The sequence below is a fragment of the Homarus americanus genome, unplaced genomic scaffold, assembly GCF_018991925.1.
Source record: "Homarus americanus isolate GMGI-L3 unplaced genomic scaffold, GMGI_Hamer_2.0 scaffold14072, whole genome shotgun sequence".
NCBI lineage: Eukaryota > Metazoa > Arthropoda > Malacostraca > Decapoda > Nephropidae > Homarus > Homarus americanus.
This window is the reverse complement of record NW_024754528.1, coordinates 1,206,825-1,230,699: the sequence shown is the minus strand read 5'-3', so window position 1 is coordinate 1,230,699 and position 23,875 is coordinate 1,206,825. Positions and strand designations below refer to the sequence as shown.

The window sequence follows — 23,875 nt, the reverse complement described above, 5'->3', positions numbered from 1 at the left end:
AGTACTGTATATTGTTTCTCACTTTTGATCTATTTTTTTCTTTGTGGTTCTTTATTATTATTATTTTATTTTAAATTTTGTTTTTATTTTATTATAAATTTCATTTACTATGAATACCGGTAATAATAATAATTACTATTATTACCTGTATTATTATTATTATTATTATTATTATTATTATTATTATTATTATTCCTCCCAGGCCCGATGTGGGTCAGTGACCTATAAAAAAAAAAAAAAAAAACTAGCTGCCTAAATCCATGAGGGGTGTAACAATCATTTGACGTCAATATTCAAACTGTGAAAAAGATAGAGGAAATGAACATCCAGGAGCCAGCATTATATATAGTACATACATGAATGAGTCAAGATCAAACTGTTAAGTGATTTTTATGGAAGGAAGTGTTGGCTTGTGGGAAGTGACAGGTACAGCAGATGGAGGAGCACGCTAACAACACATCTATTTCAATATAAATGGACATTTGTCATTAAATGGAGAATACACACTACACACACACTCAAGAATGAACTTATTAACCACCATCAACAGAGGGCTTTCTCACTATTACACTGTCTTTTATATCACTGACCAAAAAGAAGTGCAACTCATTTTCAATACTGAAAATAATGTTTTGTTATTACAATACGGTACGTGGATTTCCATCAGTTGCTAGTACTAATGTACAGGAGGCCCTTGTTTATATGCAGGGTTGGATCTAATATGTGCAGTTGTGGACAAAAATAATTCAGCAGGAAGGGGAGGGAGGTGGTGTATGGCAACGTTGCATCATGGTGAGAATGAAAGGTCTCCCCAAACATTCAACCGTTTAAAGCAATTTTGTCGTTACTTTGCCGTATTGAGTTATTTACAACGGCTGTGCCCGCCTCACAATTGAACTAAAAACTGATTTGTGGTGTGAAAAGAAAATTGCGCTTTTAACTGACACCTATATCACTAGTATTGTATTTACAGTTGACATGCCCTAGGACCTCAGTGATCCCGACCTGAAGCTTTTGGTGGCAGGCGGTGGACCAAATGTTAAGCGAAATTATCGCTAAATGTGGAATAACAGCAAAGTACAGAAGGCGAACAACAGGTTCAAACGGCAGGGTAGTAAGCACTGAGTACAGTACTCCCTCCTTCGTTATAAATGGTTTCAAAGTTATACAGTATATAATCTTAAACAAATGTAAGATTTTAACAATTACAATAAAATAAAAATACATAAATAAAACAAAATACAGTACTCTATCCTAAACACTTACTATTCATTTTACAATCACTAACTAAAACATAAAAACCCAGCAAATTTGAGAAAAGCCTCTGGTACAATATTTAGATATACACAACATTATTAAACCCAATTTCAAGGAAAATACCTTAAAGTTCTCTGTGAACGTCCTAAAACACGGTTTCATGGTCATTACATATTTGCATGTCATGTTTCATACATTTTCCTAAGTAACAAAACAGATTATTATGCCTCCAGAATAATATTATTTTTACCCAAATGTACAGTATTACATAATGAACTGCTTACGGCTGAACTGTACTGTACTGTATATTATAACACAGGAAAAGCCTAAGAGTCATGAATACCATATCTTTGAAGTGCATTTGCAAATGCAACACAGAACATGTGTTGATACAGTCTTGATACCTTCATCCATAAGTATAAAATTAAAAGTCATGAAAACAGACAAAAATTCATTAAAATTTCAATTACTTTACGGCTCTCCGTGTAATTATTTTGAACTATATTTTAGATGAATATGATAGCTTAAAAAATCCCATCTCAATTTTAATAGCACTGCAGGATTTCATATAATCTAACAACTTCCTGTACCAACTGTTACTTGGATCTGTAGTAGGTCTCAATGTACTGAGTGAGCGACACCTCCGGAGAATGGAAGCAATTTTTAAGGTTCTCCACTTTTGTTCTTCTCACACATGCTATGGTAGTACCTATGATGTAAGAAAAAGCAATAAAAGGTTTTAATTTTTATAACAGCAGGAAAATGCCCGCAATTAAAAAAAAAAAGACTGCTCTTGGCCAGGTTTTTGTGGGATGATGCCACTATATTCAAGACACTAATAACACATCTAATTATTCACTTCCTTAGTACCAATACTGTATCAGATGAGTAAGTTTGCCAGAGTAAAACTTATCTATAAGAAAGGCGACAGGTCTGATGTAGGTAATTACATGCCAATCAGTATACTGTATGTTGTATCTAAAATTCTAGAGAAAGCAGTGTACTGTATATTCAGGTGGAACGTTAATTCTGCGAGAATAATATTTTGTATAGTTACCAATTAGGGTTTAGGACCTTTCACTCAACTAACACCAGTCTGATGCATTTCACTGACTATATCAGATCCCAAACAGCTCAGGGAAATTACACAGGTATGGTAATGTTAGACTTGCAAAAAGCCTTCAACACAGTCCATCATGATACAGTATACAGTACTATGTTAAAAACTACAGGCTCTTGGCATTCAGTCTGTTGATTGGTTTAGATCATACCTTAGCAATAGAAAATAAATTGTTGTTGCAAATAATACTGAGTCAACATATATGTCAACACCCTGTTGAGTCCCACAAGGGAGTATCCTAGGATCTTTGTGCTTCCAGCATTATGTAAACGACATGCCTATAAGTGTTAATTGTAGACTTTGGCTGTATGTTGCCAATGACAAAGCTCTTTTAGTGTTCAAATGATATAGCTAATCAGTTATCATCTGAACTGGAGTCACACAAACATTGGCTCATAGACAACAAATTATCCCTACATCTCTGAAAGAGTGAAGCAATAATTTTTGGATCAAAAACAAAACTCAAAACGGTAAACGAATTCAATGTACAGTACAGTACTCTGTGGGAAGGAATCATCTCAACCACAACCTCAGCAAAATATCTTGGACTAAATCCTGACTCTTGTTTGTCTAGTGAATTAATTGTAGATAATATAGTAAAAAAAAAGTAATGCTAAAATAAAATTTCTTTATGAAAATGCTAAATTCCTCTCGGTAGATGCCCATATGACCCTTTCCTTGGTGCTCATACAATGTCACTTGGACTTTTGCTGTTCGTCATGGTATTCTGCCTTAACACAAAAGTTAAAATCCAAGCTACAAATTGTTCAAAACAATGCGGTGAGGTTCATTCTTAGCATGAACGTAAGAGATCATGGTGGCTACAAAGCTCTTCAATCGCTGAACATGTTAAGTGTGACTGATAAGAGTGAAGCAATTGAGGCCGATTCACGCTTACAGGACTGCCAATGGGCTGTGCCCAGAGTATCTAACAACAAACTTTGCAAGGATTAAGGAAATTAATTGGTAAGGCACTAGACGGAGTGAACAAAATTTTATGGTACAGTCTCACCCAAAAGTTCGTTAACTCTCCCAGTCAGCTCTTGCTGCACTGCCTGCTTCAGATGTATGAACTTGAGTGTTACTTCGAACCTTTAGATTCATTTGTATCAGTTTCATGTTCTGGTTGGTACTGAGACAGTTTCAAACATCTGAAACAGGCAGTGCAGCAAGAGCTGGCTGGGAGAGTTAACAAACTTTTGGGTGAGACTGTACCTGGTGTCTGTGGTCAAGTGAAAAACTTTCTTCTTTATTGCTACAACAGACTGGAACAAATTACCAGACCACATCAAAAACAGTTATGGTATTAAAACAAAGAAATATATAGCATATGAAGCTAGAGCAAGAGAAGAGAGTGGGTTTCTATATTATTAATCACAGAATTTTGTATCGTAGCAGTGATCCGCCAGCCTCGGATAGTCCAAGCACAATGTAATGTTTGTTGAATTTTATCAAAATGTTTTCACTAATACGCCTGTAGACACTATTACTAATAACAGACCAATCATAAGCCTAAACATAGGACTCTCCTGGAAATAGGCAGCTGACAGCTTTGTTTGTTATCCTTGCTCAAGTTACCTTACTGTTTACCATTGTTGTTTACCTGCACTGTCTCGACATACAGGAAACTGTATATACGCCCACGGTCTACAAGCACCATATATCTACATTGTCTATATTCATACAGAACTGTATTACTGCATAGTTTATAAACATGCTTATCCAACTGTGAACCTGTGTGACAAAGTGCCTTGACAATTTTACTGAATAAATATAATTATAATTATTATTCTACAAGCTCAAGACGACAGTATTTGCTGGTGAATAGAGTATATACAGTTGTATATTTTATTTATTTACCTGTTAAGTAGTGTTTGCATAAATGAATACAGCTCTGTGGCTGTCTGACTGCAGTTAAGCCTCCCTAGCAACAGTGCTCCATGCCAGATGCATAGTTTAGACTCAGAAACATTCACCAATGCCCGGAATAATTCTGTAAATGTGCGATTTTTTCCGAAGATAAGGCTTCGTCTCAATACTGTACTTGGAAATCTCTCGAATACGGAAACGTTCTGCACCAATTGTTCCATCTATCGGGGATATACTGAACAGATTGATGAACATTATGGTAAATGAAAAATCATGATATTTTCTCCTCTGACAATAGACAAACGGTACTGTACTATACATTGGGAGTTAATGCAAAAATTAGCAGTTTTGTATTACTGTATAAAAATAAGATTTATTCACCTTGTCTGATTCCCACCTGCACAAGGATGCTCAGAAAAAACATCCTTATATAAGGCTATGCCTGAGGTGTTCTGCGAGGAACCACAACTTTCGATTTGTCGGACACGTGGGTAAATTAGATAACTTCTGTATAATTCACACGACTGGACTCGATGTTGAAAAATTGCAGAGTAATTCAACATTGCCAAAATTGCCCCAAAAATCACGAAATCCATATTAATGGAAAACAAAAAAGAAAAGTTTGAGTGTACAATACAGTACAGGTTTACAATCTAGGACTATAACCCATGCGCTGCTACCAGAAGGATGTTATCTGTAAAGAGTATGTTAAATTTCTAAAATAAACTCTGGAAAGATACCTTTGAAATAAAAAAATATGATCACTTACTTTTAGAAGTTAAAATGTTGTACTGACAGAGAGCGTGTACTAAGAGTCGCTCAAAACTCGTCAGTTCTTGAGTTATATAGACTGTTGAAGGATCTGCCACAAATAATTCCACTATTTCCTCTTCAAGGTAAGAAAGGATACCCTGTAAAACAAATCAGTATTCAATAAAACTAAAGAGGAAGAGAAGTTTGCTAGTGACAAATCAAACAGTTTTTATGTCCATTAGCTATAAACAAATCCCCAATTAGTCCGTTATATCGGGGGTTTACTTTAACTCCAAAAATTCCTGGACGTTTTCCAATTTTCAAACAGTATTAGATTCACCAATAATAGGAGAATATTAATTACTGTATTAGAAAAAGTGTGAAACTCTAAAAATTACTGTACTGTACTTTATTAGATGGAAATGCCAATATTTTTGGAGGATTTTTATGGGATTTTTTTTTCCTTGTCATTAAATGGGTATCATTGTTTGGTTACTAGTGACATTAATAAGTGATAATAGTGGATAGGAGATGTGGGTGAATGACATGAGGCTGCAAATAATGAGAAAAAAGTGGGTGGAGACAGATCAGGCAGCAAAGTCTTAAGAGGTACAAAAAATTCCTGAAAATGCTCCGTCAACAAAGCAAGCGACTAGTGCAACAGGTCAAGCAGTGGGCCTGTGGAGAACAGCAGGGGGGGTGTGTCACAGTGCAAGTCATGACTGGACAGCTAGACACTACACTGTAATGTGAAGTGAGTGAGTTGTGGAAACAGGTGGCATCAATTCAGTCAGCCATTCAGATCCCCTCTGGGGCAGCCCAGACAGCCCTTTTTCGAAACACCTGGGGCAGGGGACAACAATTGCAAGCTACTATTTGCAGCAGGGCACTACAGTGATATTACTGCTCTCAGACACATCCTGGAGATTGGACCACATGCTACAAAAGGTTAAGAGAAAACCCTGATTGAAAACAGCGAACCCCTTTCAGTGGAACGGATTTTCAATAAAGTCCGCCCCACACCCAGGTGGTGGACGATCTCGATGGGGTAATGGTAGTGTTGTGAGGGGGAGTACCAACAGACACACGTCTTCGGATGCGTGTGGTGTGACAGTGCACACGAACCAGAGGGGTCATTGCACGGCTTAGCAAGAGGAGATTCGGCCAGAACAACGTGACTGTCTACTGTGGAGAGTCCCTAATCATGTACTGTACACATTTGGCTGCAGCAGAACTTCAGGGCTTTGGTAGACAGTGGAAATGATTATTCATTAGTGGACAATGGTGTGTTAAATATGAAGCGGAGAAATGAACTAATGTCGTGTGTACAGAGTATGTGAGGAAAAGAGCCCAATGCTGGGGGAAATGTTCCTAGACACGGAATTTGGGTGAATACACATACCCAAACACAAGATGTTGTAGTGCCGGGACTCGTTACAAGTGTTATTCTCAACTCACTTGTTGGTGATCTGTTTTAAGAGCTTTTCTTTTGGTACTATGCCCTTTTTGTTTTAGGAGGTGCCCTTTTTTTCTATAGACACCCCCTAGATCCACCCTTGGTGGATGGTTGTGCTGGTGGGTGATGGTGGGTTTTATGAAGTAATAGATAAATGAAATGGGAATCTGGAGACCATATTATGGAATGGGAAAATCTTAAGAGAACACATTAGCTGGAGAGAATGAATGCAGTAAATGAGGAGACAGTTAATGTTATTTTTAATTCCAGCCATCCTGTATTATGAGTCAAAAGCCTTTTTTCATACCCCTTTACAAATGTATTGCAGAATGGCTGGGACTCAAAACAAACAAAAGTTCTCACCTGAAAATGATTTAAATGAAAAAAAAATCATTTCCAATCCAGATTTCAAAGACAAACAACATAATGGAAAATGGCTTCTAATAGAAGACTAACCAATGGCAAATGCTTTTTCTTGAGAAGAGACTGTAAGTGTGGTTCCATGAGGCCAAACCTCTGTTCTTCATTGTAAGCAGGATGAAAACTCCGGCAGTCACTTACTGGAGCCACCATCACAAACCCTGAAGCAGATGGAAAATAATAATGAATACGTGTTCTTGGAAAACCAACATACTACACTACAGTACAGTACAGTTTACATATACCTGTATACAGTCGAGGCCAGTTGAAGCACATGATTCTGCATCATAATTGGCTAAACTCATGGGGACATATATTATTTTGGTACGAATTTCAAGTACAGCATGCCCTTACAATTCGTGGATTTTTAATTCGGGCCATTCAATTATTTGCGGATGACACCCTGGATGTACCCAAGAATGTCTGCAGGTAGTTTTAAAGTTGATGACATTTTCACAGCCGGGACAGGGAGCCTGCGAGTTTTATGGCATCCAGCAAGGTGTCTCTCTTGTCCCAGGAAGTTGGGCCATGTGCTCTCACTCTGCCTCATTATGGGTTAAACACTTATTCGTCTCGCGCGTGTACTACTCTGCTCTCTTAACAACTGTGCTCCTCGTGCTTGTGATGGCTCCCAAACACTCTCAACCACCTTCAGCCATCTGTGGGAAGGTGCCTAAATAAGTGAAGAGAGAAAAGGTCATGGATTTCTTCCAAACGTAAGCCTGGCTGCACCTGGCAACAGGAGCAGGTAAAGGGAGTGAGTGACTGCAAGTTAGCGTGTCACATGCAGTTGTAACTCTCCTCACTCCCTGCCATATTTCACTGGATTTACTGTTGTTATTAATGTTTACTGACAGAATAGTGTTTAATAGTGATTAATTATGGCATTGTAGCTAGGTTAGCTCGTCATTGTAATCACCAGGCTATTGGGCCGAGCTGTGAGGTGTTATGGTTGTTTTCAACTCGTATTTTGGGGTAAATATACCTAACTTTCTTCATTTATTTTTACTCAGTTACATGCACACACCATCCCACATACATAGTGTGAAAAAAGTAAAAGAAATAATTGTCCTAAGGTCAAACCTGTACTCAAATGTACTAAGTTAAAGGACTAAAAACGTTATTTCTTGTGCAAACTATGAGATGTTTATACTCAAAGTAATCACTATCTTACAAGAATTCCAGCAATGCAAGTTATATTACAAGAATTCCAGCAATGCAAGTTATATTACAAGAATTCCAGCAATGCAAGTTATATAACAAGAATTCCAGCAATGCAAGTTATATTACAAAAATTCCAGCAATGCAAGTTATATTACAAGAATTCCAGCAATGCAAGTTATATTCTGCTAAGTCAAGTCAGTGACATTTTATTAGCAAAAAACTTAAACTCCCTCTATTGTATAATCCTGAGTCCCTGACCCCCGACCCCTCCACTAACAACTACTACGTGGTAATCTCCCCTCCTGGGTGTTAACCTTCCCCCCCCCCTCCCAGCCAGAAGGTGATAAGGATTTTTAGGGTAAAGGTAGTTTTAGGCTTAAAGTTTTTATCTTATAAAATGTCACAGACTAAACTTGGCAGAATATAACTTGCATTGCTGGAATTCTTGTAAGATAGTGATTAATTTGAGTACAAACATCACATAGTTTGCACAAAAGATAAAACTTTTAGTCCTTTAGTGAACTGTAGTACATTTAAGTACAAAGTGAGTACAGTAATATGTTGCTCAAAATTGTGGCTTTTTCACAGGAAAAGTCTGTACAGCTGACCCCAGTAGTCAGGATATTATGTACTGTATTTTTGGTGTTTTTATATATCATTATTTGTCATTTTTATACATTTAGTAAATTTACCGGAAGATTTGGACAATCGGCTTTTTCGGGCAGGTGGTCCCCCCTTAGCCCGGATCTTCGAGTGTTCACTATTGTCCTAATGGCAAACACAGAAGGGGAATATACATTTCTTTGCACACGAGTAAATATGTAACACCCGCCCCCCCAGTCAGCAAATGGCATTTGCAGACTTGGCAATTCACAGCTATTTTTGAGATGCAAACCCCATGAATTTTAAGAGCGTGCTGTAAATCTGTAGTCACTGTGTGTCGTATGTTTGTTTACACTGACCCGCTCGATCTGACCATGTCCCCCCCCAAAAAAAAATAATAAATAAAATAAAATTACACCAGCTAGGAAGTCAGTACAGTTAGGTAGGCATCTTTGGTTGGTTGGGTCAGGTTCTATGGAGGTGTGGGGGGTGATAACTCAAAAACGACTCGTTTCCAACAGATGTGAAGGTGAAGTTTAAATGGATTACACCAACTACCATGGGAAAAACCTAGGTTTCTGGTTAAAAACCAATTGGAAGTGAAACTTCAATTTTGCCATTTTTTTCCATTGTATCAAGGGTAATGCATCACAATGATAGCAATGGTTACCTTTGTATGCTGCAGCCAAGAACACTAATGAGCTGCCCACCTCTTGGCATGAGAGCACCTTCAATGGCAAATAACTCACCAGGCAGCTAATCAAGATGCATGTCTTATTACAAGCCCAAACTAACAATACTTTGTTACAAGAGCATTGTGGTAAAATATAATATCAACCCTCTTGTGCATCATTACACAAATTGGATCAAATCATTGGGTAGCACTAATTGCATCAGTGATGCAAATTGGGTCATGAAATTTAAAAAAAAATCGCCCAAAACGGTTTTCAAAATAATTCCATCAAATTTTTGTGCATCATAGATAACTGTATGATCTTGTTAGGGAAGCTTCCAGAAAGTACCAAAGTGTGGGTGGAGTTTCAACAAAATGGAACTCCATGCCACTACAGTATATAAACATCGTTTGGGTTTACCTTGATGACCTACTGCCAAATCACTAGATTGGATGAGGTGGGAGCAGACCCTGGGCAGCATTATGTTCCATATTTCAGCGGACAGATTTGAGATTTGCAAAGAGATTGATGTTACTCACGTCAAATCTCAAACCTCAGTTTGATACTAAATATACAAATGATTATTACATTTTGGTATTGAATGACAATTTTTTTTTTAACAAAATAAAGAGAGACTTTCAGACCACCATGTATATGGAACAGCAAACATAATCTTGAATTCCAAAATAAGCTAACAATGGTACCGTACTGTAAATGTAACATTAAAGTTTAATGCTAACCTTCTGCTTCTGTAAAGTTCCCTTCTTTAGGATCCTCAGTATTTACAGCTACTTGAGTGAAGGAGAAGCCACTCACAGCACTGGCACGATTATTTGGGTTCTTCGGGCGAATGGCCTCCAAGTACTCCTTCTGCTCCTCCTCATCCCGGGTTATAAAGTACTGCCACACCTGCAACAATATTCCATGACAACAACCCAGCATGTTTCTTTACTATACAGACATGTAAGATATAAAAACATATAACAAGAACTCAGGATCAATAATCAAAACTCTCTATCTCTTTAAAATACTGAACAGCACTCAGTGATGGGCATTGATACACTAAATTGTCTAAGGCGATACCGATACATCGATACTTTGTAGATGGTTAAAGCGATACCGATACATCAATACTTTGTAGATGGTTAAAGCGATACCGATACATGTATCACCGATACTTTACTATAAGAATAAAGAAATCCCACTAATATGTAAATTTGTAATTTTGGTATTGGATGTAATACAAACAATGAATGCAAAAGAAAAATGTATTTGATGACCTCCAAAATCAAAATTTAAATACATAAAGAACTTTTTGTGAAAAAAATTAAATAAAATTGTTGGTGATGTGACTTACCTTCCAAGACATCATTATTGTGATATCATAATATCAGTGGACCTGGTAAATTAATTATTATTGCCTTTCAGAAACACCAATTCACCAAACATCTTATCTGATAGTCTACTTCTCTTAGGAGAGTGAATGTGGCCCACCATACTAAAAAGTCACAGCAGAGGATGGAAGAGAGGTGTTGTATTTCATAAATCCTTCACAATTCCTGGATACTGGTGTAGTGAGGACAACACATTGCTTGGGTCGCCCGGGTATTTTAACACCTCCATCTCAGACGAGTCTTCACCGAGGGATCACTACATACAGTATACGTGTATAGTTCATGAGACACAAGTCAACTTGTGTCATGATGGAGGACTCAGTAATGAGTAAATCGGAATAAAATCAAGTCTTTTCTGGGTACTGACAGGAGACAGCTGTTTAATACGTGTTCAACTTGCCCATCGCCCTCATTAGCATATCATAGCCTCCAGCTGTAGTTTATAGTTTGAGGATGTAACATATTGATGGTGTTTATAGTTAGAGGATGTAACATATTGATGGTGTTTATAGTTTGAGTATGTGACATACAAACAGTAATAATGAATAATATGCTTATGCATTTTTACAATATGATATAAAGGTCAATACAGTATTAGATCTTTCAAATATTATATTAAATACAGTATAAACATATTTATGAAAATACGTATACAAATTAAAAATAATGATGGACCGTCCAACTTTTTGCAATACAGTTTATATATGTATTAATTCTACTTTCCATTAATTTTCATTAATGTAACAATGTATTGCTGTTTTTATACATTTTGAGAAAAGGACCTGAGTGATACTGATACAGCGATACTTTCATTGAGTAGCCAAGGCGATACTGATACAAAAGTATCAATCGATAAGTATTGCCGATGTATGTATATCACCATACTGCCCATCTCTGACAGCACTGAACAATAATATTAAATATCTTATTATTTCTTTACAAAATACCTTTCAATAACAGTTTTCTTGTGAAGATGGTTCTCCCCTCTCCCAGGTTTGTGTCTCAGCCAATCAAAACTTGGCATGTGAACATGAGGCCGAAGAGAAAATTACCTGGCGACTCTATGGCTTTGTTGTCAAGTGGTGTTCTTCCTATGAGAAAATGTTATGTGATAATCTAGAGACGAGAAACTATCAGTGACACAGGGAGTGCAGGACCATGAAAGTATAATTTTGGTGGTAACTCTAGCCATATCAGACCGATGTGTCTTTAGGCTGGTTTGAGTTATGAAAGTTAAAGTGGAGCCCACAGGAACAGCGGAGATACAGCACACTGTATTAAGCTCTCAATACACAAGGAGGTATAGTGGCTGGCACTAGACTTGATTGCCTTTGTAAAGTTAAGTCCCAATTTACATCTGGGTGCACTAAGAAGGCTCTGGGATTGTACAAGCTGTTTACACCAAAAAAATGGTGAAGACCTTTTATTATTGTTTTGTGAACTGAGATGTTACTTGTTCAATACAGATAATGTTTCACCATAAAAAATTCTTATGAAAATATCTCTAAAATCATCTACATTGGCATATTATAAACAATACTGGCTTACAATAAAGAGCTTTCTGTAACTGGCACACGTTTCAATATTCAACGTGCTACCACCATGCCACAACAAGCCACACTCATTTCCCAACCCCATATCAGTTTTCCAGCTTGTTTAACCTAACCTAACCTTTTTTTCCACTACATGTACCTATACTGCAATCTGTTAATCAGTTTTTGTAATGCCTCTTCACTATCCGTGATAAGAGTAGTTCATGATTGACTATAAATTCACTAGGCTACCCCCTGCCCCTTTTCTTTTGTGGACTGGATTTTACAGTACGTACAGTAAAGCCCTATTTTTTTAGATACTGTACTGTAGTCTTTTGAGATAGCAAACAATTTTATAATCTACTGGATCCTGAAAAAAGAATCAACAAGGGCATTCTAAGCATTGTGTATGTGTATGACAAAGATAAAAATTACTAAAGTCAGATAAAGTGTTTATACAATAATATTCAACTACCAGAAAATGTACCAATAATAATTAGAAGAAAGTTAAGAGTTTACCCTCATATTGTCATGATTGTTGAGCAGCTTAGTAAAAGCATTCTGGGTCTTGGGCTGTAGATCACAGATACTAAGTTCTCTAGTTTCCTCCAACTCGTCCTCCACAAGAGTCTGCAGTGCTTGAGCTATAAACCAAATCAACAGTTAGAGCCCCACCTGGAAATGTTCTGTAAGACAAAAATATGAAAAATTTAATTAAATTTTATCCTTTCATTTATTTATACAGTACCTTTGTTTTTATACATATAATACAATCTTTTCTATAATTGCTGGTGCCAGTAATATCTCCATTAGCCGGAATCCCTTTTAAGCGGAACTCTCCGATAGCCGGAATTGAAATTTTCTCTGAAAATCATTCCTAAAGCTGTAATTTTCCAGCTTTAGGAATGATTTTCAGAGCAGCACATTTTCTGGAAAATTCCAAGAAAAATTTCCCAGTACCTGGAAAATTCCAGAAAATTCTGGGGTTGGGGAGTTTTTCTGGGTTTGAGAGATGATGTAATGTGCAATTTCCGTAACTTCCGAGAATATTTTTCCGTTACCCGGTAAATTCCATAAAATTTCGGGAATGAGGGATTTTTTCTGGCTTTGAGAGTCGTCTCGTTACCCGGAAATCTCTCATTCCCGGAAGTGCTCTGCACAAACTGTCCAGCTTAAAGGAGATATCACTAAAGGAATGAGTTTAAATATTTCAAATTTCTGGCCTAAATTTATGTAAAGTACAAGTAGCTCCCGCTTGCAGAATCCCTTGTTACAGAATTTTGCCCTTACGGAATTTTGAAATTATGACCAAAATTTCGGAGTACAGGAAAAAAAACTCGGCTTTATAGAATTTTTGGAAAAAAAATTGCAATTGCAATTTTAACCCAAATTTTTACTCAAATTTTAAAAATTATTTCTTGTGGATTCTCTGTGGTGAGCACACGGTCAGAAGGCCACTCACCTTCCCAGTTGCCAGCATTCACCACAACAATGGAGCTGCTCAGTTTGAATTCTTTCCCCAGTTTGTTTAGTTGTGTCTGTGTTACTGTGTACCTTTATACAAGATGAGTGGAAAAACACCATCAAGTTCAAGTGAAAGCAATGGTGATAAAAGAGTCCATACAGTAATGGCAATGAACAATAGTGTATACTGTATGATGCTCTAAGGAGTAACTCTGATCCCACAACCTCCTGCACCACTCAACATCATTTCTGGTAAGTAATAATCAAGTGTTTAGTTCATTTATTATCATGTTACATCGTGAATAACTCATTGTATGTGGTTAAAACCATCTAATTTCATACATATATGTGCTTGTGTCATATTTTTGGGCCTCAAAAAATTTCCATAGAAACGCATCTCAACTTTTATAATGGAAGTCAATGGGAAAAATGGTTTCGGTTACGAAATTTCGGATTGCGGAAATATTTTCACTAATGGCACCCTTCCATAACCTGGGGGATACCTGTATTATAAAGACAAAACACTAAAAAATTTAACACAAATAAAGAATTTACTGTAGTATTTCTGACAGTTTGTGTTCATTATATTTTTATGGCCTGGTAACTTTTTAACAATATGATGTAAAATATACAGTACCGGGTACTGGTATTAATGGGTTTAACAAGTTAACACTTCCATAGTCTTGCCTGACTTGCCTTAATATCAAGTACATGTATTTTCCTGCCAACTGTGGTGAACACAAGGACCAGCTCCACTTGTACTGTACTGTACCAGGGAGTGATTGTGGAAAGTTAACATGTGGAACACTCACAATTAAATCATTTGATGTACAAATTGTGAACACCCGTCCCATGACAAAAACAGCAAGTGTTACTTCTCACAAGGCCACTTTTTTGTGGGAGGTTATATCATGGCCACTATACTACAGCACTGGACTGTACTCCCATACTGTGAGTTGGAAGCTTAAGAACATATGCAGTAAAACGTTTAAAACATATTACAGCATTGGCATTCATATCAAGTTATTATTATACAGTACAAAGTCATTCTTTTGCATGTCTGCCACCAAAGGCACTGTAACCACTTTGTTTACAAGTGTCCCAGGCTTTTTGGTTGGTGGAAGGTGTTGGCTCTAATTCCCTGCTATGATAAAGAATAAGATTGATACATAACATATCATAAAATACAAGAGCACACATTTTATGCAACAAAAAATTGCTCCTTCCACAATCAAACCATCCTCTGTGGTGATGAGACACAGTTCAGCTGGGCAGTCTCCCAGCTGACTCCAAAACGTGTGTGTGTGCGTGCCGTGATGTCACATTGGGGGAGGGAGCACAGGCCGTGTGGGTGTCGAGTCACCGACGCAGTTATTACAGCTCACTGCCTCCACAAGTCCACACATACACACCCACGCTCTTCCTTTTTCTTATTTTATAGTTTTATATTATATTTTCTTTATTTCTAAGCCACATTAGAGTATTGTAATGATTATTCCACAACTTTTATAGCTTCATTACATAATGGCAACATGCCATTAAACAGGCCACCTCACCCTCAGTTTTTTCCCCTTCTCAGTGAGTTAAGTTATCACTAAACTGCTAAGTGGCTTTTAAGGTACTGTAGTGATGTGTGATGATGTTGTGTAATGTGGAAGGTAGACCAAGTGGATATTTTGGGGGTGTTATGGAAAGGTAATAACACATCAGAACACATCTGGTCAAACAGTTACACACACATAAAACAAGAACTTTTTACGATCTTTTCAGTCAATTTCAATTTGTAGCAGAATTTCAAAGAATATATAAGAAGGTACCACAGTAGTAGCTCAAATATATTTATAAAAGCAAACAAATTACTGAGAAACTTACTGTTATTAGCCCTTCTAGTCTTGCGTACTCCAGCACGTTGATTCTGATGGTGGTTCTCTAAACGCTGAAAAAGTTGTCCTGGGTCACGGCGACGAGGTGCAAAGACAGATGGCTCAGCTTCTACAGTCTCTGGCTCTGACGGGGGAGTGGCTGGCTGACTGATTCCCAATCTATTAAAAATATATTAAAACTCTTATTACACCACACATAGCTACTTCATGTGTGTGTGTAAAACTGTCTTTGGTAAACAATATCTGGAGTGCACATATATTAATATAATCTTTAATATAAAATCAGGCAAAAAATATACATACAAAAATAATAAAAAAACAAACAAAATAAGGATGTCGGTTTCAGAAGACAGAATTACCCAAGAAGTACAGTTAACAAAAGAGCCACTCAAGACCAATAGAGAAAGAAAGGAGAAACAATTTTATACATAATGCTAAATGAAGGGATATACAGCGGGCCCTCCATTGACGAGCGGTTCAATTTATGAGATTTCAGTTCACGAGTTAGCTCCCTTAAGGACTTTCAGTTCTTTTAACGACAGCCTTACGAGAAATACATTTTGGTGAGCGCATCAGCTGATCAACTAGTCTGCCAATACAGTAGTCGGTTCTTTGTTTACCTTTGTTTCCAGTGGAGTAAACATCGAGAAAGTTGTGCTATTGAATATTTTTGCATTTGTACATTAAAATTACCTATTGTTCATTCTTAAATTTAGTTAACATATTGATAATATACAGTGCAGTGTTGGTTTAAATAATATAATCTGTAATTACAGGAAGTGAACTTAAAATTTTATTGGTGAAATTATCAAGCATGGGTAAAAGAAATCTCGGAAGGCAATTTCAATTCAAGTGAGACAAGAGATTATTAAGAAATACGAAGAACCAATGCACTCTGTAAAAGTTATGGCATGTCGTCATCAACTGTGTCTACAACTATTGCACAAAAAGACAAATTTAAATCAGTGAAAGTGAGAGATACCCGATTGTTGGGAAATTACCGGAGACTGGCGGGACAGCCAGCGGTAATTCGACGACACGTGCGAGATATCTACTGCTTCTGAAAAAAGGAGGATCAAAACACAAAGATAGTGAACCAGCCATTACGTCTTTACTGCTTCAGTGAATACATAATGAAGGCCCAAAGCCCTTAAAATGGCGATGGGAATGAACGCGGTGACGAAACGGGTAAAAAAAGGTGGTGACAAAATGGGCACACCCCTTATTAAAAATATCTAAAAGTTGTGGGGCAATTAAAAGCAATATTACCAGATTTAGTTGTGAAAAATATTATCTGAGTGGGGCACCGACAGCTCTTTACAACTGTCCAAACAATACAGTAAAGGTACATACAGTATAAACTTTCTCATGTCATATTATTTCCCAAACTACTGTACCTGCTCAAATGAATGTAGTCAACCTGTTAGTTCCTATTAGACTGTCAACGCCCGAGGCAAGGTATCACCACCAAAATAGTAATGATTAAGCACTAGTAGCATACTGTTATTAATGTATTCTACTGCTCAATGTCTTATTAAACACGTTAATTATAAGTCAAATAAGTTAGAAACAACAAAGGAACATTATGGTTAGCAGAGATCTACCCTCTACTGGCTTCCTTCAAAGGTCACTCATTGAACCAAAAGCTGATCTAAGTTTAAATACCAACAAATTGTTCAAGCTTACGAGTTTATAGATTCATCGCTGAAACTAATGACGGGAGCCCTGCTGGTGAGTTTCCTGATGACACCCATTTTGGAAGAAGTCCTTAATCACTCCTAGCAAGTAGTTAAGCCCAGGTGGTGTAAGAGGCCTTGTTGACAGTCCTCAGCTGTTGCCAGTGTTGCCAGACAACTCTCACAGTTGGCCCTCACAGTTTTCTGGACTTGCGGCTTCTTCAACTTTGACCTGTGAATTCTTGTGGGGCGAGCGTCCGCCAGCTCCAAGTAAGGACACTCAACTGAGTAGTGCCCCCTGAGAGGCTTATACACCTCAACTAGGTCCCCCTTGCCCGTCTGTAGTATAAGCTAGGCAAGTTCAGGCGCTCCAATCTCTCAGGGTAGCTGAGGTGCAGGGACCAGTCTGGTGGCCCCCCTATTGGCATTTTCAGTCGGCGAAGAGGATAAAAGAAAAGAAACTGACAGTCCCTAGCATATATCGGGGACCAGACGGGGTGACAGTACTCCAGGCCGGAAGCAGCTCACTCTGAAGATTTAGATATCAAACGACCTTCTTATAAGGCCTAATAATTTAGTTGCTTGATTCACCCTCTTCTCATAATGGCCCAAGAACTTCAGCTCATTTGTCAACATACACACCCAGTTCCTTTTCACATTCAGTCTCAATTTGAAAGAAACTGCTTTGATACTCTGAAAGCAGTTTCTTTGTCCCGTTGGGACATATGATACGTGGAGAAAACTAAATGGTAATATTGGGGATAGTTTCGAAAATTATAAGTCCTGCAGGTAAAAATCTGTAGATTTAAAAATCTGTAAATTTGGCCTATTTTGTGGAAAAATCTGAAACGAGGTAAACAATCTGTATATTTCCGATTACTGTAGATATGGCAACACTGGTGGTGGGTGGGGCCGCCAGGTGGCGCTGTTGTCCCTTCACATGGGGCTGGGTGATCATGTTACCTCACACATGTACAGGTGTTTTTATTTTAACTGGAAAGTCTTATCTCTGACTTACTCATGCAATATGATATTTATATAATTATAAATGTGATTAATATTATTTAATGTACGTTTTATGTCCGTACGCTATCTCGTGGTCCCATTTATCGTATATTGACTACTTTACGGTTCTGTATTGATTTGTACAGTACAGTCGGGCTCAATCTGCTCATGAAATATATTATTCTTTCTTCTCCGTTTGCCTGTATTGATTAATACAAAATTGGATATTATAGAAATATATTACATTGTCCTAATAATAATGATTAACTTTGTAACAAATAATTTGATTCCACCTCATAACATCCAAATACTGTACTTTGTTTCATTAGTATTACAGAAAATGAGTTAAATTATTTACTCTTAAAACATTTGAGTAATTTCTTCATACTGTAGTTAGATTCTAAGCAGGTGAGATTCTATAGCATGTTATCAAACCTCACCTCCCTTGTCTCATGTCGCCTCGTTAGTCACCCACTTGGGCGGTCGGTCACGTCTCGGATACGCACTGTTGGTAAGTACGCCTACTGGGAATGAACTGTCTCCTGAATGTATTTGAACCTGTGCCAGTTTTAGTCAAGTCTGATCATAAAAAAGCTCACACTCGGTGCCGTCACAACACTCTCTATCAGGTTGTATTTTTTTTTCTTTTGTCCTTTTCACCTATTGTCAGGTCATTAACCCACCAGGAGGTTGGACGGTTCTCTGTTGATCAGTGGTGGGTATGTATGGGCCTTTGTACTGTACCTGGACATCTGATATTGACTTATGTATCCTATTAATTACCCCCCTTTTAAGTTAAAAGTTACTCAGTCCAGTGTCCATACTTCGAGCTGGCGGACGCCCGCCCCACTAGGGGTCACAGCTTAAGATTGAAGAGGCCACAAATCCAGAAAATTGTGAGGGTAAACTCTTTGGAGTAAGAATTGTGAATTCTTTGCTTTTTACTTTTACACTACTATCCACGCTGACATGACGTTGAATCAAGTCACTCACAGATCAATCATACATCTTAGATGTCGATAATGAGCCCGGAAGGTTTATCGCACTGGAATGAATATCGCACGGTAACGTGAGACAGAATTTCCTGGCAAAACTTTTTGTCATGTGCATATCATACAACCGGAAAGTTTATCGCACCGGAAGATTTGTCGCATGACACCGGCCCTCACTAATTAATAGCTTACCTGATCCTGCGTCTGGTGTATGTGTTGCACCGTAGTTCAGCTTCTTACACAAATAAAATGTCTATACGGCTAGGATAGAGGTGAGAGTGGAGGGTATAAAGACTGTCACCCGCACACTTCACTGCTGGAAACAAACTAATCGGATGGTTCACCACCGGTCTTGGCGCTCCCAGACTGAACCACTTTCGAACCAACCGAATCACAAAGTTCGAACCAACGACTCAAAGGGAGGGGACTCATGTTGATAGAGAAATTTACTTTTTTTAATTAGTTTGTTTATAATTTTTTTTATTAAATTCTTAACTGTGAGGATGTGTCATGTATCGCTATAAAGGTTAACAACAGACCAGACAATAATCCACCTATTTTATTATATATAAAGATAACATGTGTTCATAAATCCTAATGTGTTAACATTTATGCTAAGTTCAGCTATAACTGTAGTTAGTGTGTGTGTTTGTTATGGCATGTAATAGCATGAAAACAAATAGTGTATTTTATAACGGTAAAGCTGTGCAAAAGTTTCCAAACAAAACGATCAAGAGATATGGACGTCTCTGAAACACCGAAAATGGCGATAAAATCCTTGAGCTTTACACAAATTTGTTGTGTATTAGCATTGGTATGACCTACAATATGAAGTATCAGCCCATAATGTATATGACTCTGGAAATTATAACGCAATCTTTTATTTGACAAATGAGGTGAGGAATACAGCGTCACGAAGCAATATTGACACTTCCGGACTCAGCATGTCAACAAACGGCAAGACGCTGGTGGCGACGTCTTCCAGAAGTAAAGATCACTAATTAGATCCTTCCATCGTTATCATCATCATCACGACAACCTCGACGCTTTCATCAGAAGTAATTAAAGCTGAGCAAGACGAATGAGTACAAAAGACAATTTATTAAACGAAGAACTAAGAAAGTCCCTGGTGTCCTGGAACTACTCCAAGATGGACGGTAATTACCAAATGGTCCACATGATTGGTAACCTTCTGCCTCTGACTGCTTGGGTCTGATGTGATATGAGCGGTGGCTGTACAACTTGTCCCTAGTGTACGTATAGGGTGTTCTCCAGGTGTTCCAGTCTCCTCCTGCACTAACACTTACCCCATGAATATAAAGATAACAATTACGACCTGAATACACAGCCCTGATGCCTTCCTCCTTTTAACAAATGTGTACAGTTTATAATAATTTCGAAATAATCATTTAGGTAATATAATTTCCCTGGATCTTAAAATTATGTTCCTGTATCATAAGGATGTCAATATTATAATACTTAACAAGAGATAATAGTTGCATTTGCTTACCTAAACTATTGAGACCATTCACATTTATTGTTGCAAACATTATATACATAATAATTATTGTTATAATATGTAAAAAAATAAAATAAATTATTTACTTTTTCCTCTTGACGTCTCTCTTCCCTTCTTCATCTGTACTATTATTCCCTTTATTCACCTCTTTTTGGCTGTTTCTTTTCCATCCCTCTTACTCAACATCACCTTCCTACCACTAACTGCTCCTTTACCGTATTCTAATCCACTTTCTGTCTGGCTATTCACTTGACCACTCAAATCACTTTGGTTTTCTATGTTTTTATTTTGCCTCGTACGGTCCTTTTCTCCAGAAATTTGTGAAATATCACCATTCGTTCCTCCATCTGTTTTCACTTTTACCTGATTTTCATCATCACTGCCGTTAATTTCTAATTCATTTTCCCCGGTTTGTTCTGATCTTCCTTGTTTGCATCATTCTTGTTTCTGCTTGGTGACATATTACAGGTAACCTCTACAATTTCCTCCATTCTATCCATGTTTTCACCTCTTGCCACTTCACACTCTGTCCCTGTCATATTTGTTGCTTCCATGTCATCTGCTTTATCATATTCCATATTTTCATAAGATATTTTGCCTTCAGTTTGATCCACATTATTCCTCTCTGTATGTATGTCGGCCTTTCCTGTACTGCATGTTCTGAACCATCTGGGAGTGTGGTACCATCTGGGAGTGTGGTACCATCTGGGTCTACAGCATCCTGGGATATAGTCTGAGCAGGCAATTCTTCCTTTTCTACCCCATACCGAGTTGTTGCTGGAACCTGACTTACTGTGACACTTTCTACTCCTTCTTTAACACCTGCCCTTGAGCTGTGGATCTCACCAGAAAGTTGTATCGCAGGGAAGTCTTCCTCATCAAAAATGTTCACCTTATTTACTTCCTCGGTGTGACAATCAATTGCCAAATGACCTTCATGTCCACATTTATAACAAGTTTTCCTCTGTCCAGCATAAAGGAAAGTTAAACTATGGCCACCTACTGTTACTGATGATGGAATGTTGTTCTTTAAATTTGCCTTGAAGGTTCTTGTACCATTCAACAGTCCGGCCGCTGGTCCTTTTATATACCTGTTCAGCCTCATTCCTTCCACTTTTCCATATTTACTTATGATGTTCATTATAATTTTATTTCTCATTTCAAAGGGAGCATCTTTAACTGATACATAAGTTAAAGTTTTACTAAAATTCATCACTTTAACAGTCTCATAACTGTTAGGAATTCTTTTAGTTTTGCCTTCATATTCTTCACAAAATTTGTCAGAAACAGTATTTTCCCCAAATGTCGTCACCACCTTATTGTTTCATAATAGTTGAAAGCCAACTATTTGTAACCTGTTTTATTTTCAGTCTGTCAAATATTACCTCACATATATTTTCATATTCACGCTTACCTGAAAACAACAGTTCGATAGAGTTTTCTTCTTAAAGGGGGTGTGTGCGTCCCCATTTCGGCTGTTTTATTACGTCACTGGTGTCTACAGGGACAAATTGAGATGATCACAAACGTAGAACAAGTGTCCTAAATATTTTGGACCGTGAGTCATGAGTGTTAATTGTATTGCTCTTACTGTCTGAGCTATTTGTTTTACACAGCTGTGGTTTCTTCGCTGACAATGACGATGATTTATATTGTATTTCCAGCCTCATATACAATATACATCTTTATATTGTATCATACAACCACATTTTTAATAAATATGACTTAAATGTTAATTTAGCCGATACTAAAAATTCTTATTTCAGATTTAAAATCAACATGTTTGAATTAATAGAGAACAACTATATTTATGGCGGTAACAGACAAAAAGTTTGGTTTTGTTGTTCATTGTAATATTGCCCGGTCCCAACCCTCAAGAAGCCGCCTCAACCCTCAAACACCACCCCAACCTACAAGAGGCCACCCCCAACCTACAAGAGGCCACCCCAACCTACAAGAGGCCACTCCCAACCTACAGAGGCCACCCCTACAAGAGGCCCCACCCCAACCCCCACCCCCAACCTACAAGAGGCCACCCCCCAACCTCCACCCAACCCACAAAGGCCACCCAGCCTACAAGCAAGGCCACCCCCAACCTGAGGGCCACCCCAACCTACAAAGGCCACCCCAACCTACAGCCCCCAACAAAGGCCACCCCAACCCACAAAGGCCACCCCCAACCTGCAAAGGCCACCTCAACCCTGCAAGAGGCCACCCCAACCTACAAGAGGCCACCCCAACCTGAGAGGCCACCCCCAACCACTGCAAGGGGCCACCCCCAGCCTACAAGAGGCCACCTCAACCCCACAACCACATGAGGCCATCCCCCAGCCACCCCAACCTATAAGAGGCCACCCCAGCCTACAAGAGGGCCACCCCAACCCCAAGAGCCCCCAACCTACAGGCCACAGCCCAACCACAGAGGCCACCCCCTGTAAGCCACCCCAACCTACATGGGCCACCCCACCTACAAGAGGCCACCCCACCTATAAGGGCCACCCCCAACCTACAAGAGGCCACCAACCTACAAGAGGCCACCCCCAACCTACAAGAGGCCACCCCCAACCTATAAGAAGCCACCCTGAGGCCAAGGGCCACCCCAACCTACAAGAGGCCACCCTGACCATAAGGGCCACCTACAGAGGCCACCCCTATAAGGCCACTACAAGAGGCCATCCCCAACCTACAAGAGGCCTATGAAGCCACCCCAACCTACAAGGGCCATCCCATCTCCTACCTACAAGAGGCCCCCACCTTAACACCCACAACAGAGGCCACCTACCTATAAGGGCCACCTGAGAGGCCACCCCCACCTATAAGAGGCCACCCCGTGTCTTAAAGTCAACTCGCCGTCATACACAGTACATCTCACTTGATCTCGAACTAAAGGCAAGCATAAACTTAGCATGCTTCCCAGATGGGCGCTTCTGCGCTTCACCTTGCACAGGATGTAGGCGGGTGCCCAATAAACTAAAAAAAAAAAAATTGAAGAAGCCGCAAGTCCACAAAACTGTGAGGGCAAACTTTTTCGGAGTGGGGTTATGATCTCTTGGAACCATCTACCAGAGAGTGTTGTGACGGCACCGAGTGTGAG

General features: G+C 38.6%; 1 protein-coding gene across 1 annotated transcript; it reads right to left on the bottom strand.

The window, feature by feature from the left end:
• Positions 1-377: 377 nt before the first annotated feature.
• LOC121855828 (R3H domain-containing protein 4-like) lies at positions 378-17,470 on the bottom strand. Its single transcript, XM_042350976.1, has 7 exons — positions 17,276-17,470; positions 15,579-15,748; positions 12,762-12,886; positions 10,057-10,225; positions 6,912-7,036; positions 5,016-5,157; positions 378-1,966 (listed from the first exon to the last, which is right to left on the bottom strand). The coding sequence occupies exons 1-7, from the start codon at positions 17,341-17,343 to the stop codon at positions 1,854-1,856; spliced, it is 912 nt and encodes a 303-aa protein (XP_042206910.1). The 5' UTR covers positions 17,344-17,470; the 3' UTR covers positions 378-1,853.
• Between the last annotated feature and the right edge of the window lie 6,405 nt (positions 17,471-23,875).

Coding starts and splice junctions, on each gene's coding strand:
- LOC121855828 (XM_042350976.1), bottom strand. CDS start 17,343: ATGGGTGTCATCAGGAAACTCACCAGCAGGGCTCCCGTCATTAGTTTC. Junction 15,749..17,275: donor AGCGATGAATCTATAAACTC/GTAAGCTTGAAC, acceptor TATTTTTAATAG/ATTGGGAATCAGTCAGCCAG. Junction 7,037..10,056: donor GAACTTTACAGAAGCAGAAG/GTTAGCATTAAA, acceptor CATCTGCTTCAG/GGTTTGTGATGGTGGCTCCA.